General features: G+C 34.8%; 2 protein-coding genes across 2 annotated transcripts; one reads left to right on the top strand and one right to left on the bottom strand.

Moving 5' to 3' along the window:
* Positions 1-6,737: 6,737 nt before the first annotated feature.
* LOC125859402 (uncharacterized) lies at positions 6,738-12,811 on the top strand. Its single transcript, XM_049539146.1, has 9 exons — positions 6,738-7,123; positions 8,801-8,847; positions 9,187-9,289; positions 9,533-9,619; positions 10,557-10,640; positions 11,646-11,699; positions 12,383-12,463; positions 12,546-12,591; positions 12,686-12,811. Exons 1-9 carry the CDS (start codon positions 6,824-6,826, stop codon positions 12,739-12,741), a joined length of 858 nt encoding a protein of 285 aa, XP_049395103.1. The 5' UTR covers positions 6,738-6,823; the 3' UTR covers positions 12,742-12,811.
* A 1,719-nt stretch (positions 12,812-14,530) lies between these two features.
* LOC125859403 (14-3-3-like protein) lies at positions 14,531-19,255 on the bottom strand. The gene is made up of 5 exons (XM_049539147.1): positions 19,116-19,255; positions 16,118-16,612; positions 15,910-16,032; positions 15,104-15,220; positions 14,531-14,835 (listed from the first exon to the last, which is right to left on the bottom strand). The coding sequence occupies exons 2-5, from the start codon at positions 16,589-16,591 to the stop codon at positions 14,773-14,775; spliced, it is 777 nt and encodes a 258-aa protein (XP_049395104.1). The 5' UTR covers positions 16,592-16,612; positions 19,116-19,255; the 3' UTR covers positions 14,531-14,772.
* Between the last annotated feature and the right edge of the window lie 776 nt (positions 19,256-20,031).

Below are 20,031 nucleotides of genomic sequence, written 5' to 3'. Positions count from 1 at the left end.
TCAAGTTCGAAATCCCTTGCCAGCGAAAGCAAGGGGTTTGCCTTCTGGGTCGAGCTCGTCGCACCAGGCTTGCCTAGTGCGGGTTACCTCTCCTATGTGGTTTGCGAACTATTGCATAGGAGTGGGGGTTTTACCCTGTGCGCACCCAAAGGGTAGCGGCTACGGGTTTCCCTTGTCATCAAAAAAAAAAAAAAATCCAAAAAATCAAACCTGAGGTTTACTAATTACAAATAAAAGGAGAGTATCAGGAAGATCTTCAATCCTAAATAACAAAAATTACAAGGTGCCTAAAGCATTCATTACTGATTCTAGATCTTCCATATACTCCTGTTTACACCAAAAATGAAATAAAACCAAGCAACTCATCTTCATCTTCTGGATGTTGTTACTTTTGTTCTAGAAGCATCTGAGGTTCCTCTCTTTCCACACAGACCACCAGATACAGATGGGGATGATCTTCCATCTTTCTTTATGACCAGAAATGTAGGCAAAACTACTCCATATCTTTAGGGCCTGGACAATATTTCTTGGCATCACCCAAAGTAGGCCCTTCAAATTGATGAAAATGCTCCACAAAATATTAGCGATCCTACAGTGAAGAAAGAGGTGATTGACTGTTTCAGCCTCTTCTCCACACAGGAAACACCTGGGATTCAGTTGGATACCCCTTTTCATGAGGTTCTCCTGAGTCAAAACAGCATGCTTTGCTAGTAGCCAAGTGAAGCAGGACACTTTAGGAGGTATTTTAACTTTCCAGATAAGTTTCCATGGCCAGCCAGTAACCTGATGGGTGAAAGAGTTGAACTTTTTGTAAGCTTCCTTCACACTAAAATTTCCGTTGCAGTTATGATTCCAAAACAATCCATCTTGGGAGGTAGAGGTTCCTTTGAATTGTTCAAGGATTTCAAAGAAATCCACTAGTCTTTGGATCTCCCAATCATTTAGGGGCCTTCTAAAACTCAAATTCCATCCCTGATTTGACCAAACTTCTGCCAGAGTGTCTTTTTGTTGTTGGTTCAGAATGTAGATATCTGGGAAGAGGGTTTTTAGGGAGCCTTGTTCTAACCAGCTGTCCTCCCAGAAGGAGACCTTCATGCCATTTCCTATTCTAATGCTGCAATTTTCTCTTACTTTTGGCCAAAAGTTTCTGATGGCCCTCCAGATGCTAGTTCCATAAGTACTAGTGACCATTTTGGTAGACCAGTGATCCTCCATTTCATACTTCTGCTTGATAAGTTCTTTCCATAGTGCTTGTTCACTGGATGCTAGTCTCCATAGCCATTTCATCATAAGGCTTTGGTTCTGAATCTTCAAATTCCTTACCCCAAGACCACCTTTTTGTTTTGCTCCCAATCAATTCATCCCACTTAACCAAGTGGAATTTCTTAGTGCCACTATTTCCTTCCCATAGGAAATTCCTCCTTATTGCATCAAGTCTGTCAATGACCCCATCTGGGATAGGAAAGATAGACATCATGTAGGTAGGCATGGAGTCGAGAACACTATTGATGAGAGTGAGTCTCCCGCCAAGGGAGAGATATTGACTCTTCCAGTTCACCAATCTTCTTTCACACTTCTCGACCACCTCATTCCAGATTCCTGAAGACTTGCTTTCTGCTCCTAGTGGCATGCCCAAATATACAGTTGGTAATTCACCAGTCCTCCCCCCAAGTGTACCAGCCAGAGAGGTTACATTGGTGACCTCATTCACTGGGTATAGGAAGCTTTTTTCCCAATTGATATGTAGTCCTGATATGGCTTCAAATAGCACGAATATAACTCTGAGAACCATCAGTTGGTTTCTGTTGGCATCACAGAAAACCAGAGTATCATCAGCATATTGTAAATGTGTGATCTGCATGTCACAACCCACCCTATTTGATACTCTGAAGCCCCTCAACCATAGTTTCTCTTGAGCAATCTTCAACCTATCATTGAGTCCCTCCATAGCTATAATGAATAAGAAAGGAGACAGGGGGTCTCCCTGTCTTACATCCTCTCTGTGAAGAGAAGAAACCTGTAGGAGAGCCATTGATGAGAACAGAGTATTTCACAGTACTGATACAAAACTTTATCCATCTCATCCATCTACCACCAAAACCTCTTTTGGATAAGGTCTCCAGCAAAAAATTCCAGTTGAGATGGTCATATGCTTTCTGAATGTCCAGCTTGCATAAAATGCCTAGCACCTTGCTTCTAATCCTAGAATCCACACATTCATTAGCCATCAAAATAGCATCCATGATCTGTCTTCCTTTAATGAAAGCAAGTTGTTGTGTGTCCACTAGCTTGTGCATAACCTTTTTAAGCCTCTCAGTAAGCACCTTGGAGATTATTTTATACACACTACCAACTTGTGTGCATGGTTCATTTTGTTTGTCACCTTGTTTCCTAAGTGATTTTCAATGATTATTTTTATGTCAAATCTTAACGGTTAAACCGATAACAATCAATTATCAATAAGTCAATATATTAATGGTTCTATAACGGTTTAACATCTCTACAAACCGATAACCAATAAGTCAAACCTATAAACTTCAAAACTGAACCGAACCGACCGATATGCAGCCCTAGGCTTGGTAGTGACTAGTGACTATCATAGTATTAGTCGTACCCTTGTAGTTATGGCCATATGTGGTTTATTGTGTTGCGATTATCACACTATTTTGTTGTTGTTATGGTTCTTTTCTTGTAGATTTTACACTGCTTTTCTTATTAATTTCTATGATTTTGCATTGTTTTTTCCTTCTTTTACTTGGGTTTGATGTACTTAAGTTGACGGTCTTTCGGAAACAACCTCTCTACCTTCACGTGGTAGTAGTGAGGTATGCGTACACTCTACACTCCCCCAGACCCCTCCTAGTGGGATTTCACTGGGTATGTTGTTGTTGTTGTAAGATTTGACTTATTCTGGTTTTAAATGAATAAATATCAAAAAATAATAGAACCAAACCTACATGTCGAGAGAATACGTAATAAAAGGGGCATGAGAGTACATAATGCATAGAGATGAAATAGAAGGAGATCTATAATTTCATTATGGAGAAGGATTTGCCTATTAATATCTCATTATGCATGTGGAAGGCATGGAAGTTCAATTTACCTATTGATGATGTGGACAGAAACCACAGCACACTTATTTCTAACATCACACTTATTGCTTCAGGAGTACTGCTTGCAAGCATTTCAAATATAAGAGTTGAAGGATTCTTACTAACAATTCATTTTGCTTAGTTTGTACATTTTTCAGTTTTTTTTTAAAGCTTAGCATCACGTTATTCCATTGTTTTCCATGTTATAACTAAGGATGGAAGTAGCCTATTTACTTTTGGCCAGTTCTTATTTCATCCATGATGTAAGGGATAGCTTTGATTTTGAATGATAAAATTAGTCACTAGGCACTCAGCCTAATGGTATATTAGCTTTATGAAATAGCAAAATCTTACTGTATAGAACACAATTACTCCAAAGTAACTCCATCAAATATAAAAAAGTTTCAAACATTCGTTCAACAAGAATACCCAAATAAAATCATCGTTGTTACTAAAAATGACTACTAATTAGCACTCACTTGATCTTCATTGTTACAATAATCTGATGATCTTCTTGACCCAATAGGTGACGGAGTGACACTTCCTACATCCGGTACCTGCCATAAAGAGAGAAGAAAAAAATGAGACAATCAATAAGTACCATACCACAAGAAGAATATATGACACATCCACAGCTAAAAACATTAGTAAAACAGCCAGAATAAGTATACAGAAAAGGCAAATAGTCTCATTGACATTATCTTCTTCTACTTCAATTGTAGTCCAAGAACCATAGCAGAAATACAAGTGAACCATGGAAAAATTTATTTATCTCAAGTAAACCCTTCCTATTTGCCAATCTTTCTTTCATTTCTTAATAAATATGGAGTCCAGCCAGCTTGCGCGCACCTCAACTAATTTCACAGTTTATGGTTACCTCCCACCAGCACAAGCACCACCAGGTAAGTGGCTTTTTCCTCGGCTAGGATTTGAACCTAAGACCTCATAGTTCACAATCCATTTCATTGACCTCTAGACCATACCTTTGAGTGCATGTAAATCTTTCTTTTTAACTGAAAGTGCCTAGGAAAACCAGCAACAACATACTGTTTTGTTTTTTAGATGACGCAGATCATGTTTAAACCTCAATATACATCATAAGTTCATATCATTATTTTGTAATGATCAAGAAATCCGTCTATGCCCAATCCTTGGGACCAACCACATACTTTGAAACTTGGAGATTATGGACTCGCCTCTCTACCATAAAAGTTCATATCATAATAGGACCTAATACTTGTTCCGATCCTAGAGTAGAACAACTAAAAGCTAGAATGTTGCTGATGTTCATATGATGCATTTAACGGATAGATATTTGTGCTTAATATGGTCTTGGAATCAAAATTTAATGTGGCTAGCAAGGAGATCTCTAGTGCAAGGGCTGAACTTGTACAATGCAGTAAAGAGAATGAAGAGAATTATTTATCTTACAGACCCTATTAAAATCTCATTCTGCATGTGGAGATAGGTTCAGAAGATATCCAGTTATCTTAACTTTGGCAAACAAGTCACAATTCAACAATCAACATTGACCATTCACAAAAACATTATTTTACAAAAATATTTACAATCCAACGTCAAAGCGATGTCCAATCATTTTGACGACATGACTTGATAACCACGTGCAATGCACATGCCGAGAGACTAGTGTGTATATATACAACCTTATAATCATCATTTTAACTCACCAAATCCAAAACCATATATGAAACCGTTGGTATTCTTCAACCTAGGTCTAGAATCAGGCAATTTCTTATACTTATAATGGTTGGGTTCCATAAAAACAATTCTTTTGCCCCATTGTCAAGACAAATCAATCCATTGACATAACCCAGAATCTCTAAAGATTTGTTAATAACAGACCCACAAAGTAAATACCTAACAGAACAACCCAAAAGATTGTTCTTTTAACAACTCAACATAAGGTTATGGTGGCTGTAGTCCTCGTTTTTACCTAATAAGCTAAGATGGGTCTTAATAAATTGTTGGCCACAGATTAAAGCAAGACAAAATGTTGAAACACACCTGAGCTGCAGCAGGGATTTCACCAGTAATTCTTCAAGATTATTGCATTGTAGTTGATAAAAATTGAGAATGGATTGTGGGTTTCATCCATTTTGGGTGTTGATTTGCTTTGTCTCTCTTGGATTCCATTTTTGGGTTGGAAAAATTTGCACTCTTTGAAGATGATTTTGCCATGAAAGAGGTAAGTGAAAGGTTTTGTTTATTTGTGAATTATTCCATTTGGGGGTTGATGAGAGGTTTTTTTAAAAATCTTATTAATGTATTGGAATTTTAACAAAAATTAAAACATTAGATAAAAAAAAAATTTACTTGTTTTAAGATTAGTTTAGTTGCGCCCAAATAGGCTCAAATATATGATATTTTTTAAAAAAAATAGAAAAAACACATTGCATATAAAAATAAGACTCTGTATTACTAAATATAGAAAATGAAATTTGTATTTACAACACGTAGTAAAAATTTATAAAATATAATATATTTGGAATATGAGGTGTGTCACCTTTTTGGCTAAAATGTAGGAATATTATTTTGAAATCAATTTTCATCGATTACTCATTTAATTTCATCATTTTCTCTTATTTTAAAATCTTTTTTTTCATACAAATCAATCAAAATATCTCTTTTCACACAAATCTAGTGAATATATCTCCAAAATTGTAGCATCATATGTTTCTCTAAATTAATTCATCATTAATATGAAGTGTATCAACATATAGGTTTCAAGTTTTCTTAAAAAAAAGATCATGGATTATATGATGAAAATGTAGATGAAAAATCTAATTGTTTTTAATCAATTTACTCTTTTCATTCGTAGTATAAGATTTTCATTATGCATTGTATTAAGTTTTGTTTCAATTGTTGATTTATTTTACTCAAATTTTATATAATTATATGCATATTTCATACAATTTTATATAGTTTATACACGAACTTGTGAGACCTCTTCTCTTTTGATATACTTGTGTGTTGTGTGTTAAGCTTCACTTTCATGTCACCCTCATGTTTTATATCAGTGAATTTTTACTCCAAATATTATGTTTTGGTTCTATTCAACCTCAACCATTTAGATGACTTTAGGTTCTGTCTCCAAACCTCTAGCTTAGAGTTAATTCCACCGTGAATCTCGTCATCCACCTTGAATGCCATATCTATGAATCCATCACCAAAACAAATAAAATGTGATCCCATCACAATCGAAAAATGCTTTAAGTTTCCTCTTAATATCGTCATTTTACTCCCCGTACATGTTATTTTATCACCTTAATATATATCATTTGTACATCTTTAACCTTCAAGCATCTCCATATAACCTTCATGGAACTTTGTTGTATGCCTTTTGAGGAGATTTTATGAAGTTGTTTGAAGGTTAAAAGTATACATATGACATGCACTAAGGCGATCAAAAATATGTACATATAGCTAAGACTCGAATAATGTCCATGAAAGACACTCGAAAGTCTAATGTGCTTAAATTTAAATAACACAACGATCAAAATCGAAATAAAACAAAGCGTATTGCCCCCAAAAATTAAATTTGAGATTCTAAAAATATTTACTATCTGAAAAAGGAAAAAAAAACTTGAAGTAGATATAATGCCACATCATCATCATCCAATTTTTCTCAAACATTTGGCGCTTTGCTTCTCCTCTCCCCTGTATCTGCACTACAGCCTCTTGTTCTCCTCCAATTCCAAATCCTACCGAAAATGGTGAAAACAGTAGCAGCCATGGGAGGAGCTGGAGGAACTCTTTTCTGTTCTCAGAGTTTTGCCGTCTTCAATAACACTCAAATTCATGCCCAAATTCGACCTTCATTACCTCTTACATTGCCACCACTTGTGCACAAATTGACTAGTTTCAGTAATCAAGATTCAATTTTGGCGAAAACCCAGTATCGTCTTCGACTTAAGGTTGTTACTAAAGCTGCTGATTCGTCTCAGCCGACGTCTGCTATAACTTCCTCCGACAAGGCTATTGTTCCCGATGAAGAGTTTTCACTTGCCAAGGTACTTTTATTTTGATTTAATTTCTTTCATTGAAGAGAATTGTAAAGAAAGTGGCTCATTTGGAGAGGAATGATTATGGGGTCATTTGCATATTTGCCCAAATAGCTTCTTTTTTTGTTGGATATAAGTTTATATTTGGCATAATACATAAATATGTCCATTAACTTGGCTTCAAATCATATTCATGCCCTTCAACTTTGGATGTGCACAAATAGACACTTAAACTTGTATAAAGTTGAACAACTAAACACTCATGTCCTACATGACATCCTACATGTCATTTTTTGTCCTACGTGTATTGTGTCATGTAGGACTCGTTTACTTGTTCTACTTTATACAAGTTTAAGTGTCTACTTGTGCATATTCAAAGTTGGAGGACATAAACGTAAAATGAGGCCAAGTTAAAGGACACATTTAAATATTATGCCTTTACATTTTCGCATCATAATATCCACAAGTTATGCCCGACGTTCTTAAAGAATTTGTGTCCGCTAGGTGTAAGTTCAATTTCTAAGAGAAAAATTAAAGACCAATGGTTATTATGAGTTTAAGTTCTATGGGCTTACCTATCAAATGAAAGCCCTTTTGAGTCTAGTTTGTCATGCTGCAAACTGTTCGTCAATCTGACCTCTGTACGGGAAGTTATGGCCATTGATGATGCCCTAACTTATTTGGAATTGAGACATAGTTATTGTTGTTATTGTAATTTCTGCAAATCAAATTAATTTATGAGGCTCTTTCTTGAATAATTTTATATTTGGCACAATAATACTCCATCTTTTTCGATGTATCTAACACTTACTATAATGAGAGGTTCCAAAATGTTTGATACTATTCCTACTAATAATGTTTTATTCAACTTTCAATGATTCAGTCTTCAAATATTAAGTTCTGTCAATGTTTTCTCTATCAAACTAATAGTAACTAGTTTGGTGGTAATATTTTAAAATCTGAAACTCAATGCAGTAGTACATGTCATATAAAATGAAATGGAGGGAGTATAGTAAGTGCAAAGAAAACATTATAGAGGAATATGTCAGTGAGTAGGAGAATAGGTAGTTAGATATTTAGTGGAAAAGAACTAGTCACTGGATTTCGAGTGAGAAAAGTAAAACTTTACTTTTGCATTCAAATAAGATGAGTTTTGAACTGCACCCAAGGGTGTAGCCTAGTGGTTCATAAAGTGGGTTGAGCACCATGAGGTCTCAAGTTCTAATCCCACCAGAAATAAAACACTAGATGATGTCTTCCCATTTGTTCTATCCTTGGCAGCCAGTCCTGTAACCATACCGGACACCATGGTTATCGGAGAAGATGATTTTTGACCTTGACTGATAATATATATTTGAACTGTAGTCTTTTCAGTTCCTTTACGTTACATCATTTATGTATGTTTATGGAGATTTTCGTTGCACTAATGTGAACTATTTTCTTCTTTTCATTATGTGCTTTTCCTTGCTATAATGCACAACTTAGATTTTAAAACCCATCTAACTTCGACTTTTCTTTGCTTTTACGTCATCAAGAAAGATTGCATTTTTATCCTATATCAATTTATTTGGGTCCTACAATACTGGAATTTTCTTGATCTAGTGAGAAATTCGACCATCAATGTTCTCAAATCTACTGGTCATGAAGGAATTATCAATTGTTCTCTGAACTTGCTCTAATGTGCAGGTTTCTTTTGGTGTTATTGGACTTGGTCTTGGTGTTTCACTTCTCTCGTGAGTATAATTAATTCATCATACTTTATAATATTGACTTTCTGTTGTCTAAATTGACAAAGAAATACTTCAATTAAGGGCTCTAATTTTGTACATTCATATATAGGCTTTCATATTTGTCCTGTCCTTTTGATTCTTCTGAGCCCCACACTTCTTTTTTTTCTCTCCCCTTTTAGTTTCATAGCAAACAAAAGAGATTATTGGAGGTCACATTTCCTTTCTTGCTTTCTCAGTTTTAAAAAAAATAATATAAATTCCTTTCTTGCTCTCTCATTTTTGACACATTTAATTTGACCTTAAGTCTACCTTGACTCTTCTGTTGTTCATTACACTCGACAGGTATGGTTTTGGGGCATATTTTAACATCCTTCCAGGTTCCGAGTGGTCTGCAATTATGTTGACATATGGTTTCCCACTTGCAATAATTGGCATGGCTCTTAAGGTGATCTTAGCTCTCCTCTTCTTGACCAACTTGCTTGTATGAAGTTAATAAGGCATAGGATCTCAGTAATGAATTATTGGATCCATGTTTCGAAGTATGTTCTGTCTAGTGTAGTTTAATTCACTGAAGCAAATATTTCTGCTGTCATGCATGAACATGTGGACACACCTTTAATCCGCCACCTTGATGATCCTGGTGGGGAGATCAGTTTCGTTGGATAACTTACTCCCTTTTACTTTTCAGTATGCAGAGCTCAAACCTGTGCCATGCGTGACGTATGCAGATGCTGAACTACTAAGGGAAAAATGTGCCACTCCAGTCCTTAAGCAGGTAATGTTCTTCTGAAACCCTCCTGTCACCTTGATGCCTTTCCTAAAGCACGTTAATGCATACCAAGAAGCGCTAACTGTTTTGGGAAGGGGTGTATTTTAGCATAGTTACTCAGCCAAAAGTTTGTGATAGGCAGAAGTCAAAGATAATAGTCCCTTCTGAAGTTAAACATCCCCCTTTCCTTTTCCAGCAGCCCAAAAATAGTTTTAACATCCTGTAAAATACTATTTATCAAATCTTAGGCTACACCATGATTTCTGAAGTCCACCTTACTGCTGTTAATAAAAATTATTTCTTGTCCACCTTTACTCCTCCTAATAGGCTAATACAATTTCTGTCCTCTTTTCTATTACCAAAAGGCCAAAGTAACAGTGGTTTTTTATGTTCCCTGAACTAACACTAAATGCTACTCTTTCCATCCCAATTTATGTGACACTGTTTGACTTGACACAAAGTTTAAGAAAGAAAGGAAAACTTTTGAAGTTTGTGGTCGAAAACATTCCTTGACCATTTGTGTGGCTATAAATCATTTCATTAAGGGTAAAAGGAGAAATTTTAAATTAAGTTGTTTCTATTATAGTAATGGGACATTCTTTTGGGACGAACTAAAAAGGAAAGTGTGCCACATAAATTGGGATATGGGGAGTATATACGTGCTATTCTTATCTTGATGACTATGAACCACAAACTTAGACATTCATTTTAATATACAGTGAGTAGCTTGTCGCTAGGTTAAGTCAAACTGCTACAATTCCTGATACGGTTCTTCTACTAAGATAAAATGAAAACAAAACCCAATTGTTTCCTACTATTGATGATTTGCTACTAATACTTCCTTTTGATTGTACTCCCAGATTTCATTTTAGTTATTTCATAATCAGGATGGATCATTCTTCAGTTTACTGACTAACTAGTAATAGGATTTTCTTTCTATAAGGTCAGGAGCGATGTGATAAGATACCGTTATGGGGATGAGCAGCATTTGGATGAGGCATTGAAGCGTATTTTCCAATTTGGACTGGTAATTTCCCTTATCGTTGTGTTTAGAAACTGATTTTAATAAGAAGCAAACACTGATGAATTTTCTGGTGAAAATATAACAAATAAACATGTTATGTCCCCCTTTTTAATTACTTGAGTTTTTGAATGAGGTGAGCTTCAGAACTCAATGGATAATACTCCTAGCAAAAAGAAGTCTTTAAGTTGAGATTGTATCTCCACCGCAAAACTCATCATTCTCATGGGCTTCGCCTATAGGGGAAAATTATGCACGCACCATGGTAAATGTTATAATTAAATATGTTTTGCATTCTAATAGTTGTTTACATAACTAAGCAGTTTTCATCATAGGTTGAGCAGCTAACTTTCTTGTGGCTATTTTTTATTTTAGCAAGAACAGATACCCTGTTCTTTATATATTTTTCATTTCTAAGAATCTGCTAAATCCAGAAACTGCAGCAACATGCTTTCTCCTTTTGAAAGATTCTTTAGCAACTTTTTTCCATATGGTGGAAGTGATTGATTTGGGTCTCTAAGAAGCCTTCTCGCAATTTTAAGCTTAAATTGTTAGCAGGCAAATACACACTCGTGCAAGTTCATTAATTAATAAAACTTGGAGAAAAGATGACACTAGGTTGTGATCAATTTTCAGGAATGTTGTTCAGATGGGTTAACCATTGACTCAATACCTATAAAATGAGTAAATTCATGAAAAGTTCATCCTCAAACTTCGTCGCATGATCCTCTTCATTTTTCGTTCTTTTGGTTCAATGAGTTTTGTCTTCCATCTAGCAGCTTCATATCAGCCTCACATATTGCCAGATTTATGCCCCAATTCTGACAGTGATGTACTTTTTTAGTGGAATAGACACAAAATAGCTATGGCAACAAGAACAAAATCAGTTTGTCTAAAACTTGTAACATGTGTTCAAAATATTCAATATGTTGACTGTCGGTCTTAAACATCAAGTCTATCTCTTGATAAAATTTCCTGACTACTCCTTTTCTTCTCTCTTTTTCGTTGCAGGGTGGAGGAATACCACGTAGAAGTGCTCCAATCTTACAAAATATTCGAGAAGAAGTATGTTCCTTGAACTTGATTATGTTTCTAATCAGTGATTTGCTTCCTCTTATGAAATGATAAGCTGAGTAGTTCTTTTATCCAATGTTACTCGGACCCTCCAAAAATGTTGTCGTTCCCGTGTCAGATCCTTCAAAAATACATAGCTTTCGGAGGATCCGACACACACCTGGCAGTATTTTTGAAGAGAGTGAGCGACATAGCTTTTGTCCCAAGTTAGACTTTAAATTTCTAAATTTTATAAATTATCCTCCCACCTAAATTATATATGAAGTCTCGGTGGATCCTACCATTCCACTATTTGGATCTTGACAGTTATATCCAGTTGTACTTGTACCTTTTTATAACCGAGAAATCTCCAAGGACCAACCGGTCCACAATTTGATACTCAGTGCACTCCTTTACCTCTTTCCACGTAAATACTGCGCTTTTGTCAACGGCAGCCTTCAAACTCCTCATGTGCACCTAATCCACACGTCACTGTTCTTATTCGGCTTTCACTAAAAAATTCGTGGATTTTCATCACTGTCCTGAAAGGATATCACATAACCAAAACTTCAATAATTCTGCTGTTTGCAAATCGCCTTATGCTTATTGAGTATCGTCATTTGTCAAGCTTGTTCTCATTTTCTTCTGATTTTTATTTCAGCTGCTGATTTCATTTGGTAATTTCTATGTTTCAGGTGACTGAGGATGGTAAATACTGTCTAGTGCTGGTCTTTGAGGCAAAAGCTCTGCAGTTATCAGATTTCGAAAAAAGACAGGTAAAACAACGATACTGTAAATACATCCATCTCATCCATATAGCTTCACAACTAATATTCTAATCCGCTTAATTCTTGATAGGCAAAATTTACGTCTTTCTTTGGACCTGGAATATCGTCTGAAATTGGTTAGTTCTAAAGTTCAATAACATTGTTGACCTTATTTATGTGACTTTGAAATCAGACTTGTTTGGACTAATCTTCGTAACGTTGTGCTTGCAGTAAAGGGAGAGAATGATCTGTATGAAGTACGGCTAATTTCCAACACAACATTGTAGATTGTGAAAAAATCTTGTGACTCCTGGGTATATAGAGAAGGTCCACTGTGCCACATGAATATATTGATAATTTTTTCAGTCTGCACTGTACATTGTTGAACCCATAGGAAAATAATATAGAATGATGGAAATTATAATCCCACATGGTAGTAACTTGTATGAGACCTGCTCTTATTTACCTGTACAATTGTAATTTTTGAAAATGTGGTTGATATAATATACTAGTAATATTCAGAAATTGCTTGCAAGAGTTTGCCTACTATTCAAGAATTGATGGAAGTTTGCAAATGCTACAAGTTACCAATTTCATTTGGAACAATTTAGTTGACCTGCATAGTTTGTAATGCCATCTTGTGAGCCTTATGGCTCCATTAGGGTAAGAAGTGTATATTTTACTTGATATACAAGCCTTTTGTTGACAATTTGATGCATTAGCTATATGCCTCGAGCCAAAGTTCGAATACCAAATGCTACAACAATGAGGTAACTATATTCGCAGGAAACTCGAACGATTTTGAGCAAGAAGGTATGATACTTGTACTTAAAACTGACACAATTGATGAGTTAGTGTGAGCTTATTCATGCGGTTATGCCCTTCTTGAATAGGAAACCCTTAAATGAAAAAAGATGGCCAAGATTGCAACATGTTCATCGATATGCAACGTGACCATTCTTAAAACAATGGTGTCAAGTAGGGGTGTACATAGGTCGGTTTGGTTTGGGTTTTCATTAAAAAAAACGTAAACCAATTATGTCGGTTTATTAAATCTAAAAACCAAATCAAACGACGCAAAGTCAGTTTTTTTGGTTTAGGTTTTAGTCGGTTCTTTCGTATTTTTTTCGATTTTTTGGTTTTTTACAACTAGACGATGTTTGAAAATGTGATCAAATATATTTTCACTTACCTGTGTGATAAGCTAAACTTAAGAAATGTTAAATGAATAGAAATTTTCGTTAAAACGGTAAAATTCACATGAGTACAAAATATATTTTTTGAAATATCAACGTTCATTATGTTAAATTAATAAGATTAAAGAATACAGTCAAACTGAATACAAAACGAAATATTTACAAAGTAAATTGTTAACTTCGAATTTGAAAAACTTTAACAATATAATTGTAACTTCGGATCTTAATACAAAATAAAATATTTACAAATTTTACAACCCAAATTTAAAATAAAATATATAAACATTGAAAACTATAAACTAACTAAAAATATATTAACAAAGTAGATTATAATTAACATTTTTTATCTATAAATAAAATAAAATTATATATATAATATTTACAAAATTTTACAAGCCCGAATTTGAAATAAAATATATAAACATTGAAAACTATAAACTAACTAAAAATATATTAACAAAGTAGATTATAAATAATATTTTTTTATCTATAAATAAAATTAATATATATATATATATATATATATTATGTCGGTTTGGTTTGGGTTCGGTTTGAGTTTTTTTCTTTTAATACCAAACCAAACCAAGAGTGGTCGGTTTTTTTTTTTTCAACCGCCAAACCAACCAAACAAAACCACAAATCAGTTTTTTTTTTCGGTTCATCTGTTCGATTTGACTTTACGGTATGATTTATACACCCCTAGTGTCAAGGCCAGTTTGTGCACATTGTTAGTGACCCATCATTCAAAGACTGACATTAATCAAACTCACCTACACAAGATAGACACACTAGAAACCCTGTGGCTCGAGAAAGACGACAAAGATATCTGGGTTTGATAAATGGAGGCTAAAAGATTGTGAACTATTGAATTACTCGAAAATACAAAGCTCATCAACATATGTGGATTGAAACTAGAAAGCCAACACATCAGTACACAAGAAATAGCAGTATTCCAACTCTAATTATTAAATGGCGATGCCAATAGCATCACAAACAAATTGTACTAAAACATGTTTCTTTTATCAGACTAAAACCTGTTTTTATATCAAACAACTTCAGCAGTGATACGAAGAGTCGTCGAAAATCACAAAATAAGGAGTACAAGACTAGGCTACTTAGATATCACTGCTGTCCATCACCCGACTCTTGTTTTGAAGCTTCCCTGATCTCATCCTCGACATCATCCTGGCAACAGAAAAACCATTGAATGATCAGATTGGCAATGATCAAAGCAATACGGCACATATTATTTGACATGTTAGTATTTCGCAAATCAACCTAGTCCATATCCTAGGTTGCAGACAAAGGTCATGGCCTTCCTGACAAATCTTTTGCTCGTGTGCATGATCAGGAGAAGGAAAGTATAAACTATAATGCATCTGATTATCATTTCATGAAGGAAGCTGCTGTGTTGTTGGATGTGCATTTCAGAGAGAGAGAGAGTGAGTCTTACTGTGGTATCAGAGGTCCAAAGTGTGAGATTGTCTCGGAGAAGCTGCATAATCAATGTACTGTCCTTGTAAGATTCCTCGCCCAATGTATCCAGCTCTGCGATGGCATCATCAAAGGCCTGATACGAAAAATCACTGTTTATTAGGTTTCTACACATCGATAGGAGCATCTTCTTCCTTTTCTTTTTCTTTTAATTACAGTGCTTTTGCAGGGCTCCAAAACTACATATCACTGGCAGATAAGAAGAGCAGTGAGAATGGGAGAAAACTACACCTAGAAAGTACAGACAGCCAGTCCAGTATTTTAAAACATAGAAAGGGACAACATCCTAACATGCCTCATTGAACCTTGTACATGAAGAAGTACTATAACCCCAGGTCGCTAACGCCCCAAGACAGCAGGGAAAAATAATGCAAAAGATATGAATTCCTCCTTTCAGTTCGAACAAAATAACCAATTAAAATTTTTGGTCCTAGAATGCAAAAACCACTTTGCTCCAACCTTCAGTCATAAAAACTCATGCGACTGATGACTTCTTTCAATAAATTAAAAGGTGAAAATATAACCACTTAATGATTGAATACCAAACTTCATTGTCCTAGTGACGCACTAATGATAAAGTTAATTCACAACAAAAATTACGCCTCAGTCCTAAATCCAAAGCTAAAGTTAATCCCTTTTAGAATTTCACATGCAATTTGAATTGAGTAAGGATACCTACTCTTTCGTAGTCTAAGCAAGATTGACAAATCACATGTAAGATAATAATATTAAGTTAAATAAATCAACGTAAGCTGAGAAAGATACCTGCTTTGCAAGGTTACAAGCACGATCAGGTGAGTTAAGAATTTCATAATAGAACACTGAAAAGTTAAGGGCAAGTCCCAGTCTGATTGGATGAGTAGGAGCCAGTTCAGCCAATGCTATATCCTACCACAAGACACAAAACAACTCGAATCATTGTTATATACATTAACCAGGTGATGCAACGAACAGGTAACCGTGGAGCACCTACCTGAGCAGACTTGTAGGCTAATAAAGTGTTCTCTGCAGCTTCTTTCCTCTCTGCCCCCGTCTTGAACTCAGCCAAGTACCTATGGTAATCACCTTTCATCTTCAAGTAAAACACTTTGGACTCGGCTGTTGAGGCTGATGGTACTAAATGAGACTCGAGAAGGCTCAAAATCCCATCACAGATCTTGCTGAGCTCGGCCTCAATTTTGGCTCTATATTCTTTAATGCTGCTAACATGGTCTTCATTTCCACGGCTCTCCTCTTTCTGCTCAATTGAAGATATTATCCTCCACGAAGCCCTTCTTGCACCAATGACATTCTTGTAAGCCACAGAAAGAAGATTCCTTTCCTCCACAGTCAGCTCTTCAACATCTACCTTTGCAACCTTCTCCATAAACTCAACCATTTCCTCATACCTCTCAGCCTGCTCAGCCAACTTGGCCATGTACACATTTTCTTCACGTGAATCGGCCATGTTTGTTGTCTGTGAAGTTACCTGGTTCAACAAAATATCCAGGTAACTAAAATTGACGGATAGTAGAAAATATTGATTCTATTCATAGCTTGACTCATGTTTGGAACTAAGTAATGAACATCCTCCATACTTATTCCTTGAATATTTTTGGGACACTTTGAAGGCATTTGGACATGATTTGGATGAGATTAGAGGAAAAGTAGTTATTGAAGTTGAAAACGATATTTGGAAGTTGAAGTTGTGTCTGGACATGAAAACAAAGTAGGAGTTGTAAGTGAAAACTTGAGCTAAAGGTTGTGTTACATTATTGACGAGTCAAATTCCCCCTTTATAGTCGACTTGAGAGAACTTAATCCCTAATAAGAAGTATCTAAATAAAATCTCATTATAACTATTCAAAAATCAAAGAGTTTTGTTTTAATTAATAGAGTTTCAGAAATTATAAAAAAATCATCGTTAATTTGAATACTAGATTGTAAATCTTATTCCAACAGCATATGATAGTATGATACACAAATATTATACATGTTTACCCTCTTACTCTAAACATTGTCAATTTGTCATCTTTCTTTGATGGAAGGAGCATTACTAGACCTAAAACGGAGACAAACCAGCAATATTAACAAACTAGCTTAAAGAAAGCCAACTTAAAACAATCAAGTAGTCAAAAGTTAAAGATCTTAATTTTTGTTTGAACTCATAACATATGAATTGCAGTGAACAATCACCTTACATCCAAACCGTTAACATATGGATTTGACTTATATTCACTGATAGCCTAAGAATAAAATTATCACTGGAATCTAATTGTTGTAAAAGTTATTTTCCATATGTTCTACTAGGTTATTAGTTGTAAATAGTTTTTTAGATGACCTAATAGTGTCCATATAGCTAAGGAGCGCAGGGTTCGATTCCTCAAAAACAATCTCTCTTTCTACCCCACTATGTTTGGCCACAGATTTTGAAGTTGAAACTTGAAAATTTGAGTTTTTGAAGTTGTGTTTGGAGTTTGGACATACAGTTACTTAGAATTTTTTTTTGATGTTTGTGAGTGAGTGAAATTTCTCCCAAAAATTGATCTAGACTAATTTTTGGAAAAAACTATTATTGAAGACATATTTTCTAAATCTGATCCAAAATCTATGGCCAAACAAATTTGGAGATAAATTTTCACAATCTAATATAAAAGCTATGATCAAATGCTAGCCAAGTTAGATGTAAAGTAAGCGTATATCTCACCGTAGTTGGGCTCCACTGGTGAGACTACACTAGAAGACATTTGGCCATGGACATATTTTACTCCATCGGTCCCAATTTATGTGGAATTCTTCATTTTTCGAGAGTCAAATAGTTCAAGTTTAAACGGAAATTTGTGCATGGAATCTTCAATTTTTTTGAAATGAAATTTATATATTTGTATATTACGAAAAAAGTACTGTAAGTCATAATAATTGACAATTCAAAATAATTAAAAGATATACGAAAATTTTCCAATCAAAGATAGGCTTGTTTTGAATCTAGATATCTGAAAGGTGCCACATAAATTGGGAAGAGGGAGTACTTTTTTTTTCTAGAGTTGAACTATATGTAATAGTTTTCTTTATTCATTTTTTTGGTTTTTTAACATTGGATGCAAGGAAAGGGGAAAATGAGGGAAAGGATTGATTATAAGCTGAGGAACCAAAGCTCACCAGCGAAGTAAAAAGTTCATATGTTGTTGTTGGGGGTACGAGGGGAAACGAACACCTTGTTTGGATGGTTGTTACCCATTGTATTGTATTGTATTGTTAGCTTAAATACGGTGTTTGTTTGATTTTTACTTAAATTCTATTGTATCATATTGTTTAAATTCATTGTTAGATAACGACGAAAACACTCATTTTATATAACAACCGATTTGATATGATCGCGTCGTTACCTTAATATTTTCTTCTCATTTTGTCTTTATTTATCATTTAATAATCATATTTCATATTTTATCCTACCTTTTCATAATAGCTCTAACCTTACCTATTTTCCTTGTAGTTTTATAATTCAAATCATGGATGTGTAACATTATGTAACGACCGAGAACGATACAATCTATTCAAACATTAAATTCATTATAACAATACAATACGATAGAATACGACACAATACAATACAATACGATCAGTGGTGGAGCTAAATTTTTTAATAAAGGGGTTCAAAATCTGAAGAAATAGACACGAAGTAGCCGAAGGGGTTTCGACATCTACTATATATATCTAAAAAATTATGTTAACAATGTATAAATAATATAATTTTCCGCCCAAGAGTGTTCGGATGAACCCCTAACTATAAGGTGGCTCCACCACGAAATACGATACATTATGAAACAATACGTAACAACCATCCAAACAAAGTGGAAGACTTAAAAGGATTATTGAACATTTATCTATAGGTGTCTTGTCTATATGAAGTAGAGGGGCCAGCAACAGAATTTAATGGTATACCTCTAAATCTGAACCAGTCAATAACATGAAAAATGAATTGGACAATGTACCTGGTGATTGATGTCTCTGACGAAGAAGAAGAAGACGACTCCAATAGAGGGATATTGAATGAGAAGGGAAAATGAAAAATTTGAAGTGAATTTAAAGCAAAAAAAAAAAAAGGGTTATTGAAGATTTACGTGTTTCACGGGTTGACCCGTTTTAAAGGACTGTTTGGTGTGGCTGCTGATTGGAGTCGCGCTGGCTTTCACGGTTTTCTTTTGGGCTAGTTAACTCCAAAACTACACTTTTTGACCATTTTGTATTTGGCCTCCTCTTTTTTTTTTTTCGATTCAAATTAATGTGAAATTAATCTTGATTGAGGTTTATTCTAATACGTACTATGTTATTGTGATTCGTAGATAATAATGACAGATTTATTCTAACACGTATTATGTTATTTGTGACATATTGATCTATATTATGAGGTTCATGACTTTTTTTTATCACTTCACCAATAGAAAATGACTCATTTTTAGGGGAGTGAGGGGTATTCAAAAAGGGGTCGTGGATATTCTAGGTGCCTTATCAGCTACTGAATCATTATAGTGCTCTGGGTTCTATAGACCATTTACCATCCATTGCATCACAGTCGTTTTAAGGGTAGGGAGCTAAGCGTAGTTTTTTCTTTGAATAGACGAATGGTCACAAAATAATCATTTGAGAAAGTATTGGTGTTGCAGTATAATCTCGACTATAGGCTATTGTTAAAAATATATCCACCTAAAATTGTTCAAAAATTATAATCCCTAGAATATAATCCACAAATAACTTATAATCCAAGAATTTTAGGCTATTGTTACAAATCTTTGGGATTGCTTTTTCCAATAAATGTTGGTTACATTTCTTTATGTTATTTGTACCAGTAACCGGCTTATGGATGAGTGCTATTGGAGTAGTCAGTCTAGCGCTGAATCTACGTGCCTA

The sequence above is a fragment of the Solanum stenotomum genome, chromosome 3, assembly GCF_019186545.1.
Source record: "Solanum stenotomum isolate F172 chromosome 3, ASM1918654v1, whole genome shotgun sequence".
Lineage (NCBI taxonomy): Eukaryota > Viridiplantae > Streptophyta > Magnoliopsida > Solanales > Solanaceae > Solanum > Solanum stenotomum.
This window is presented reverse-complemented; position numbering and strand designations above follow the sequence as displayed.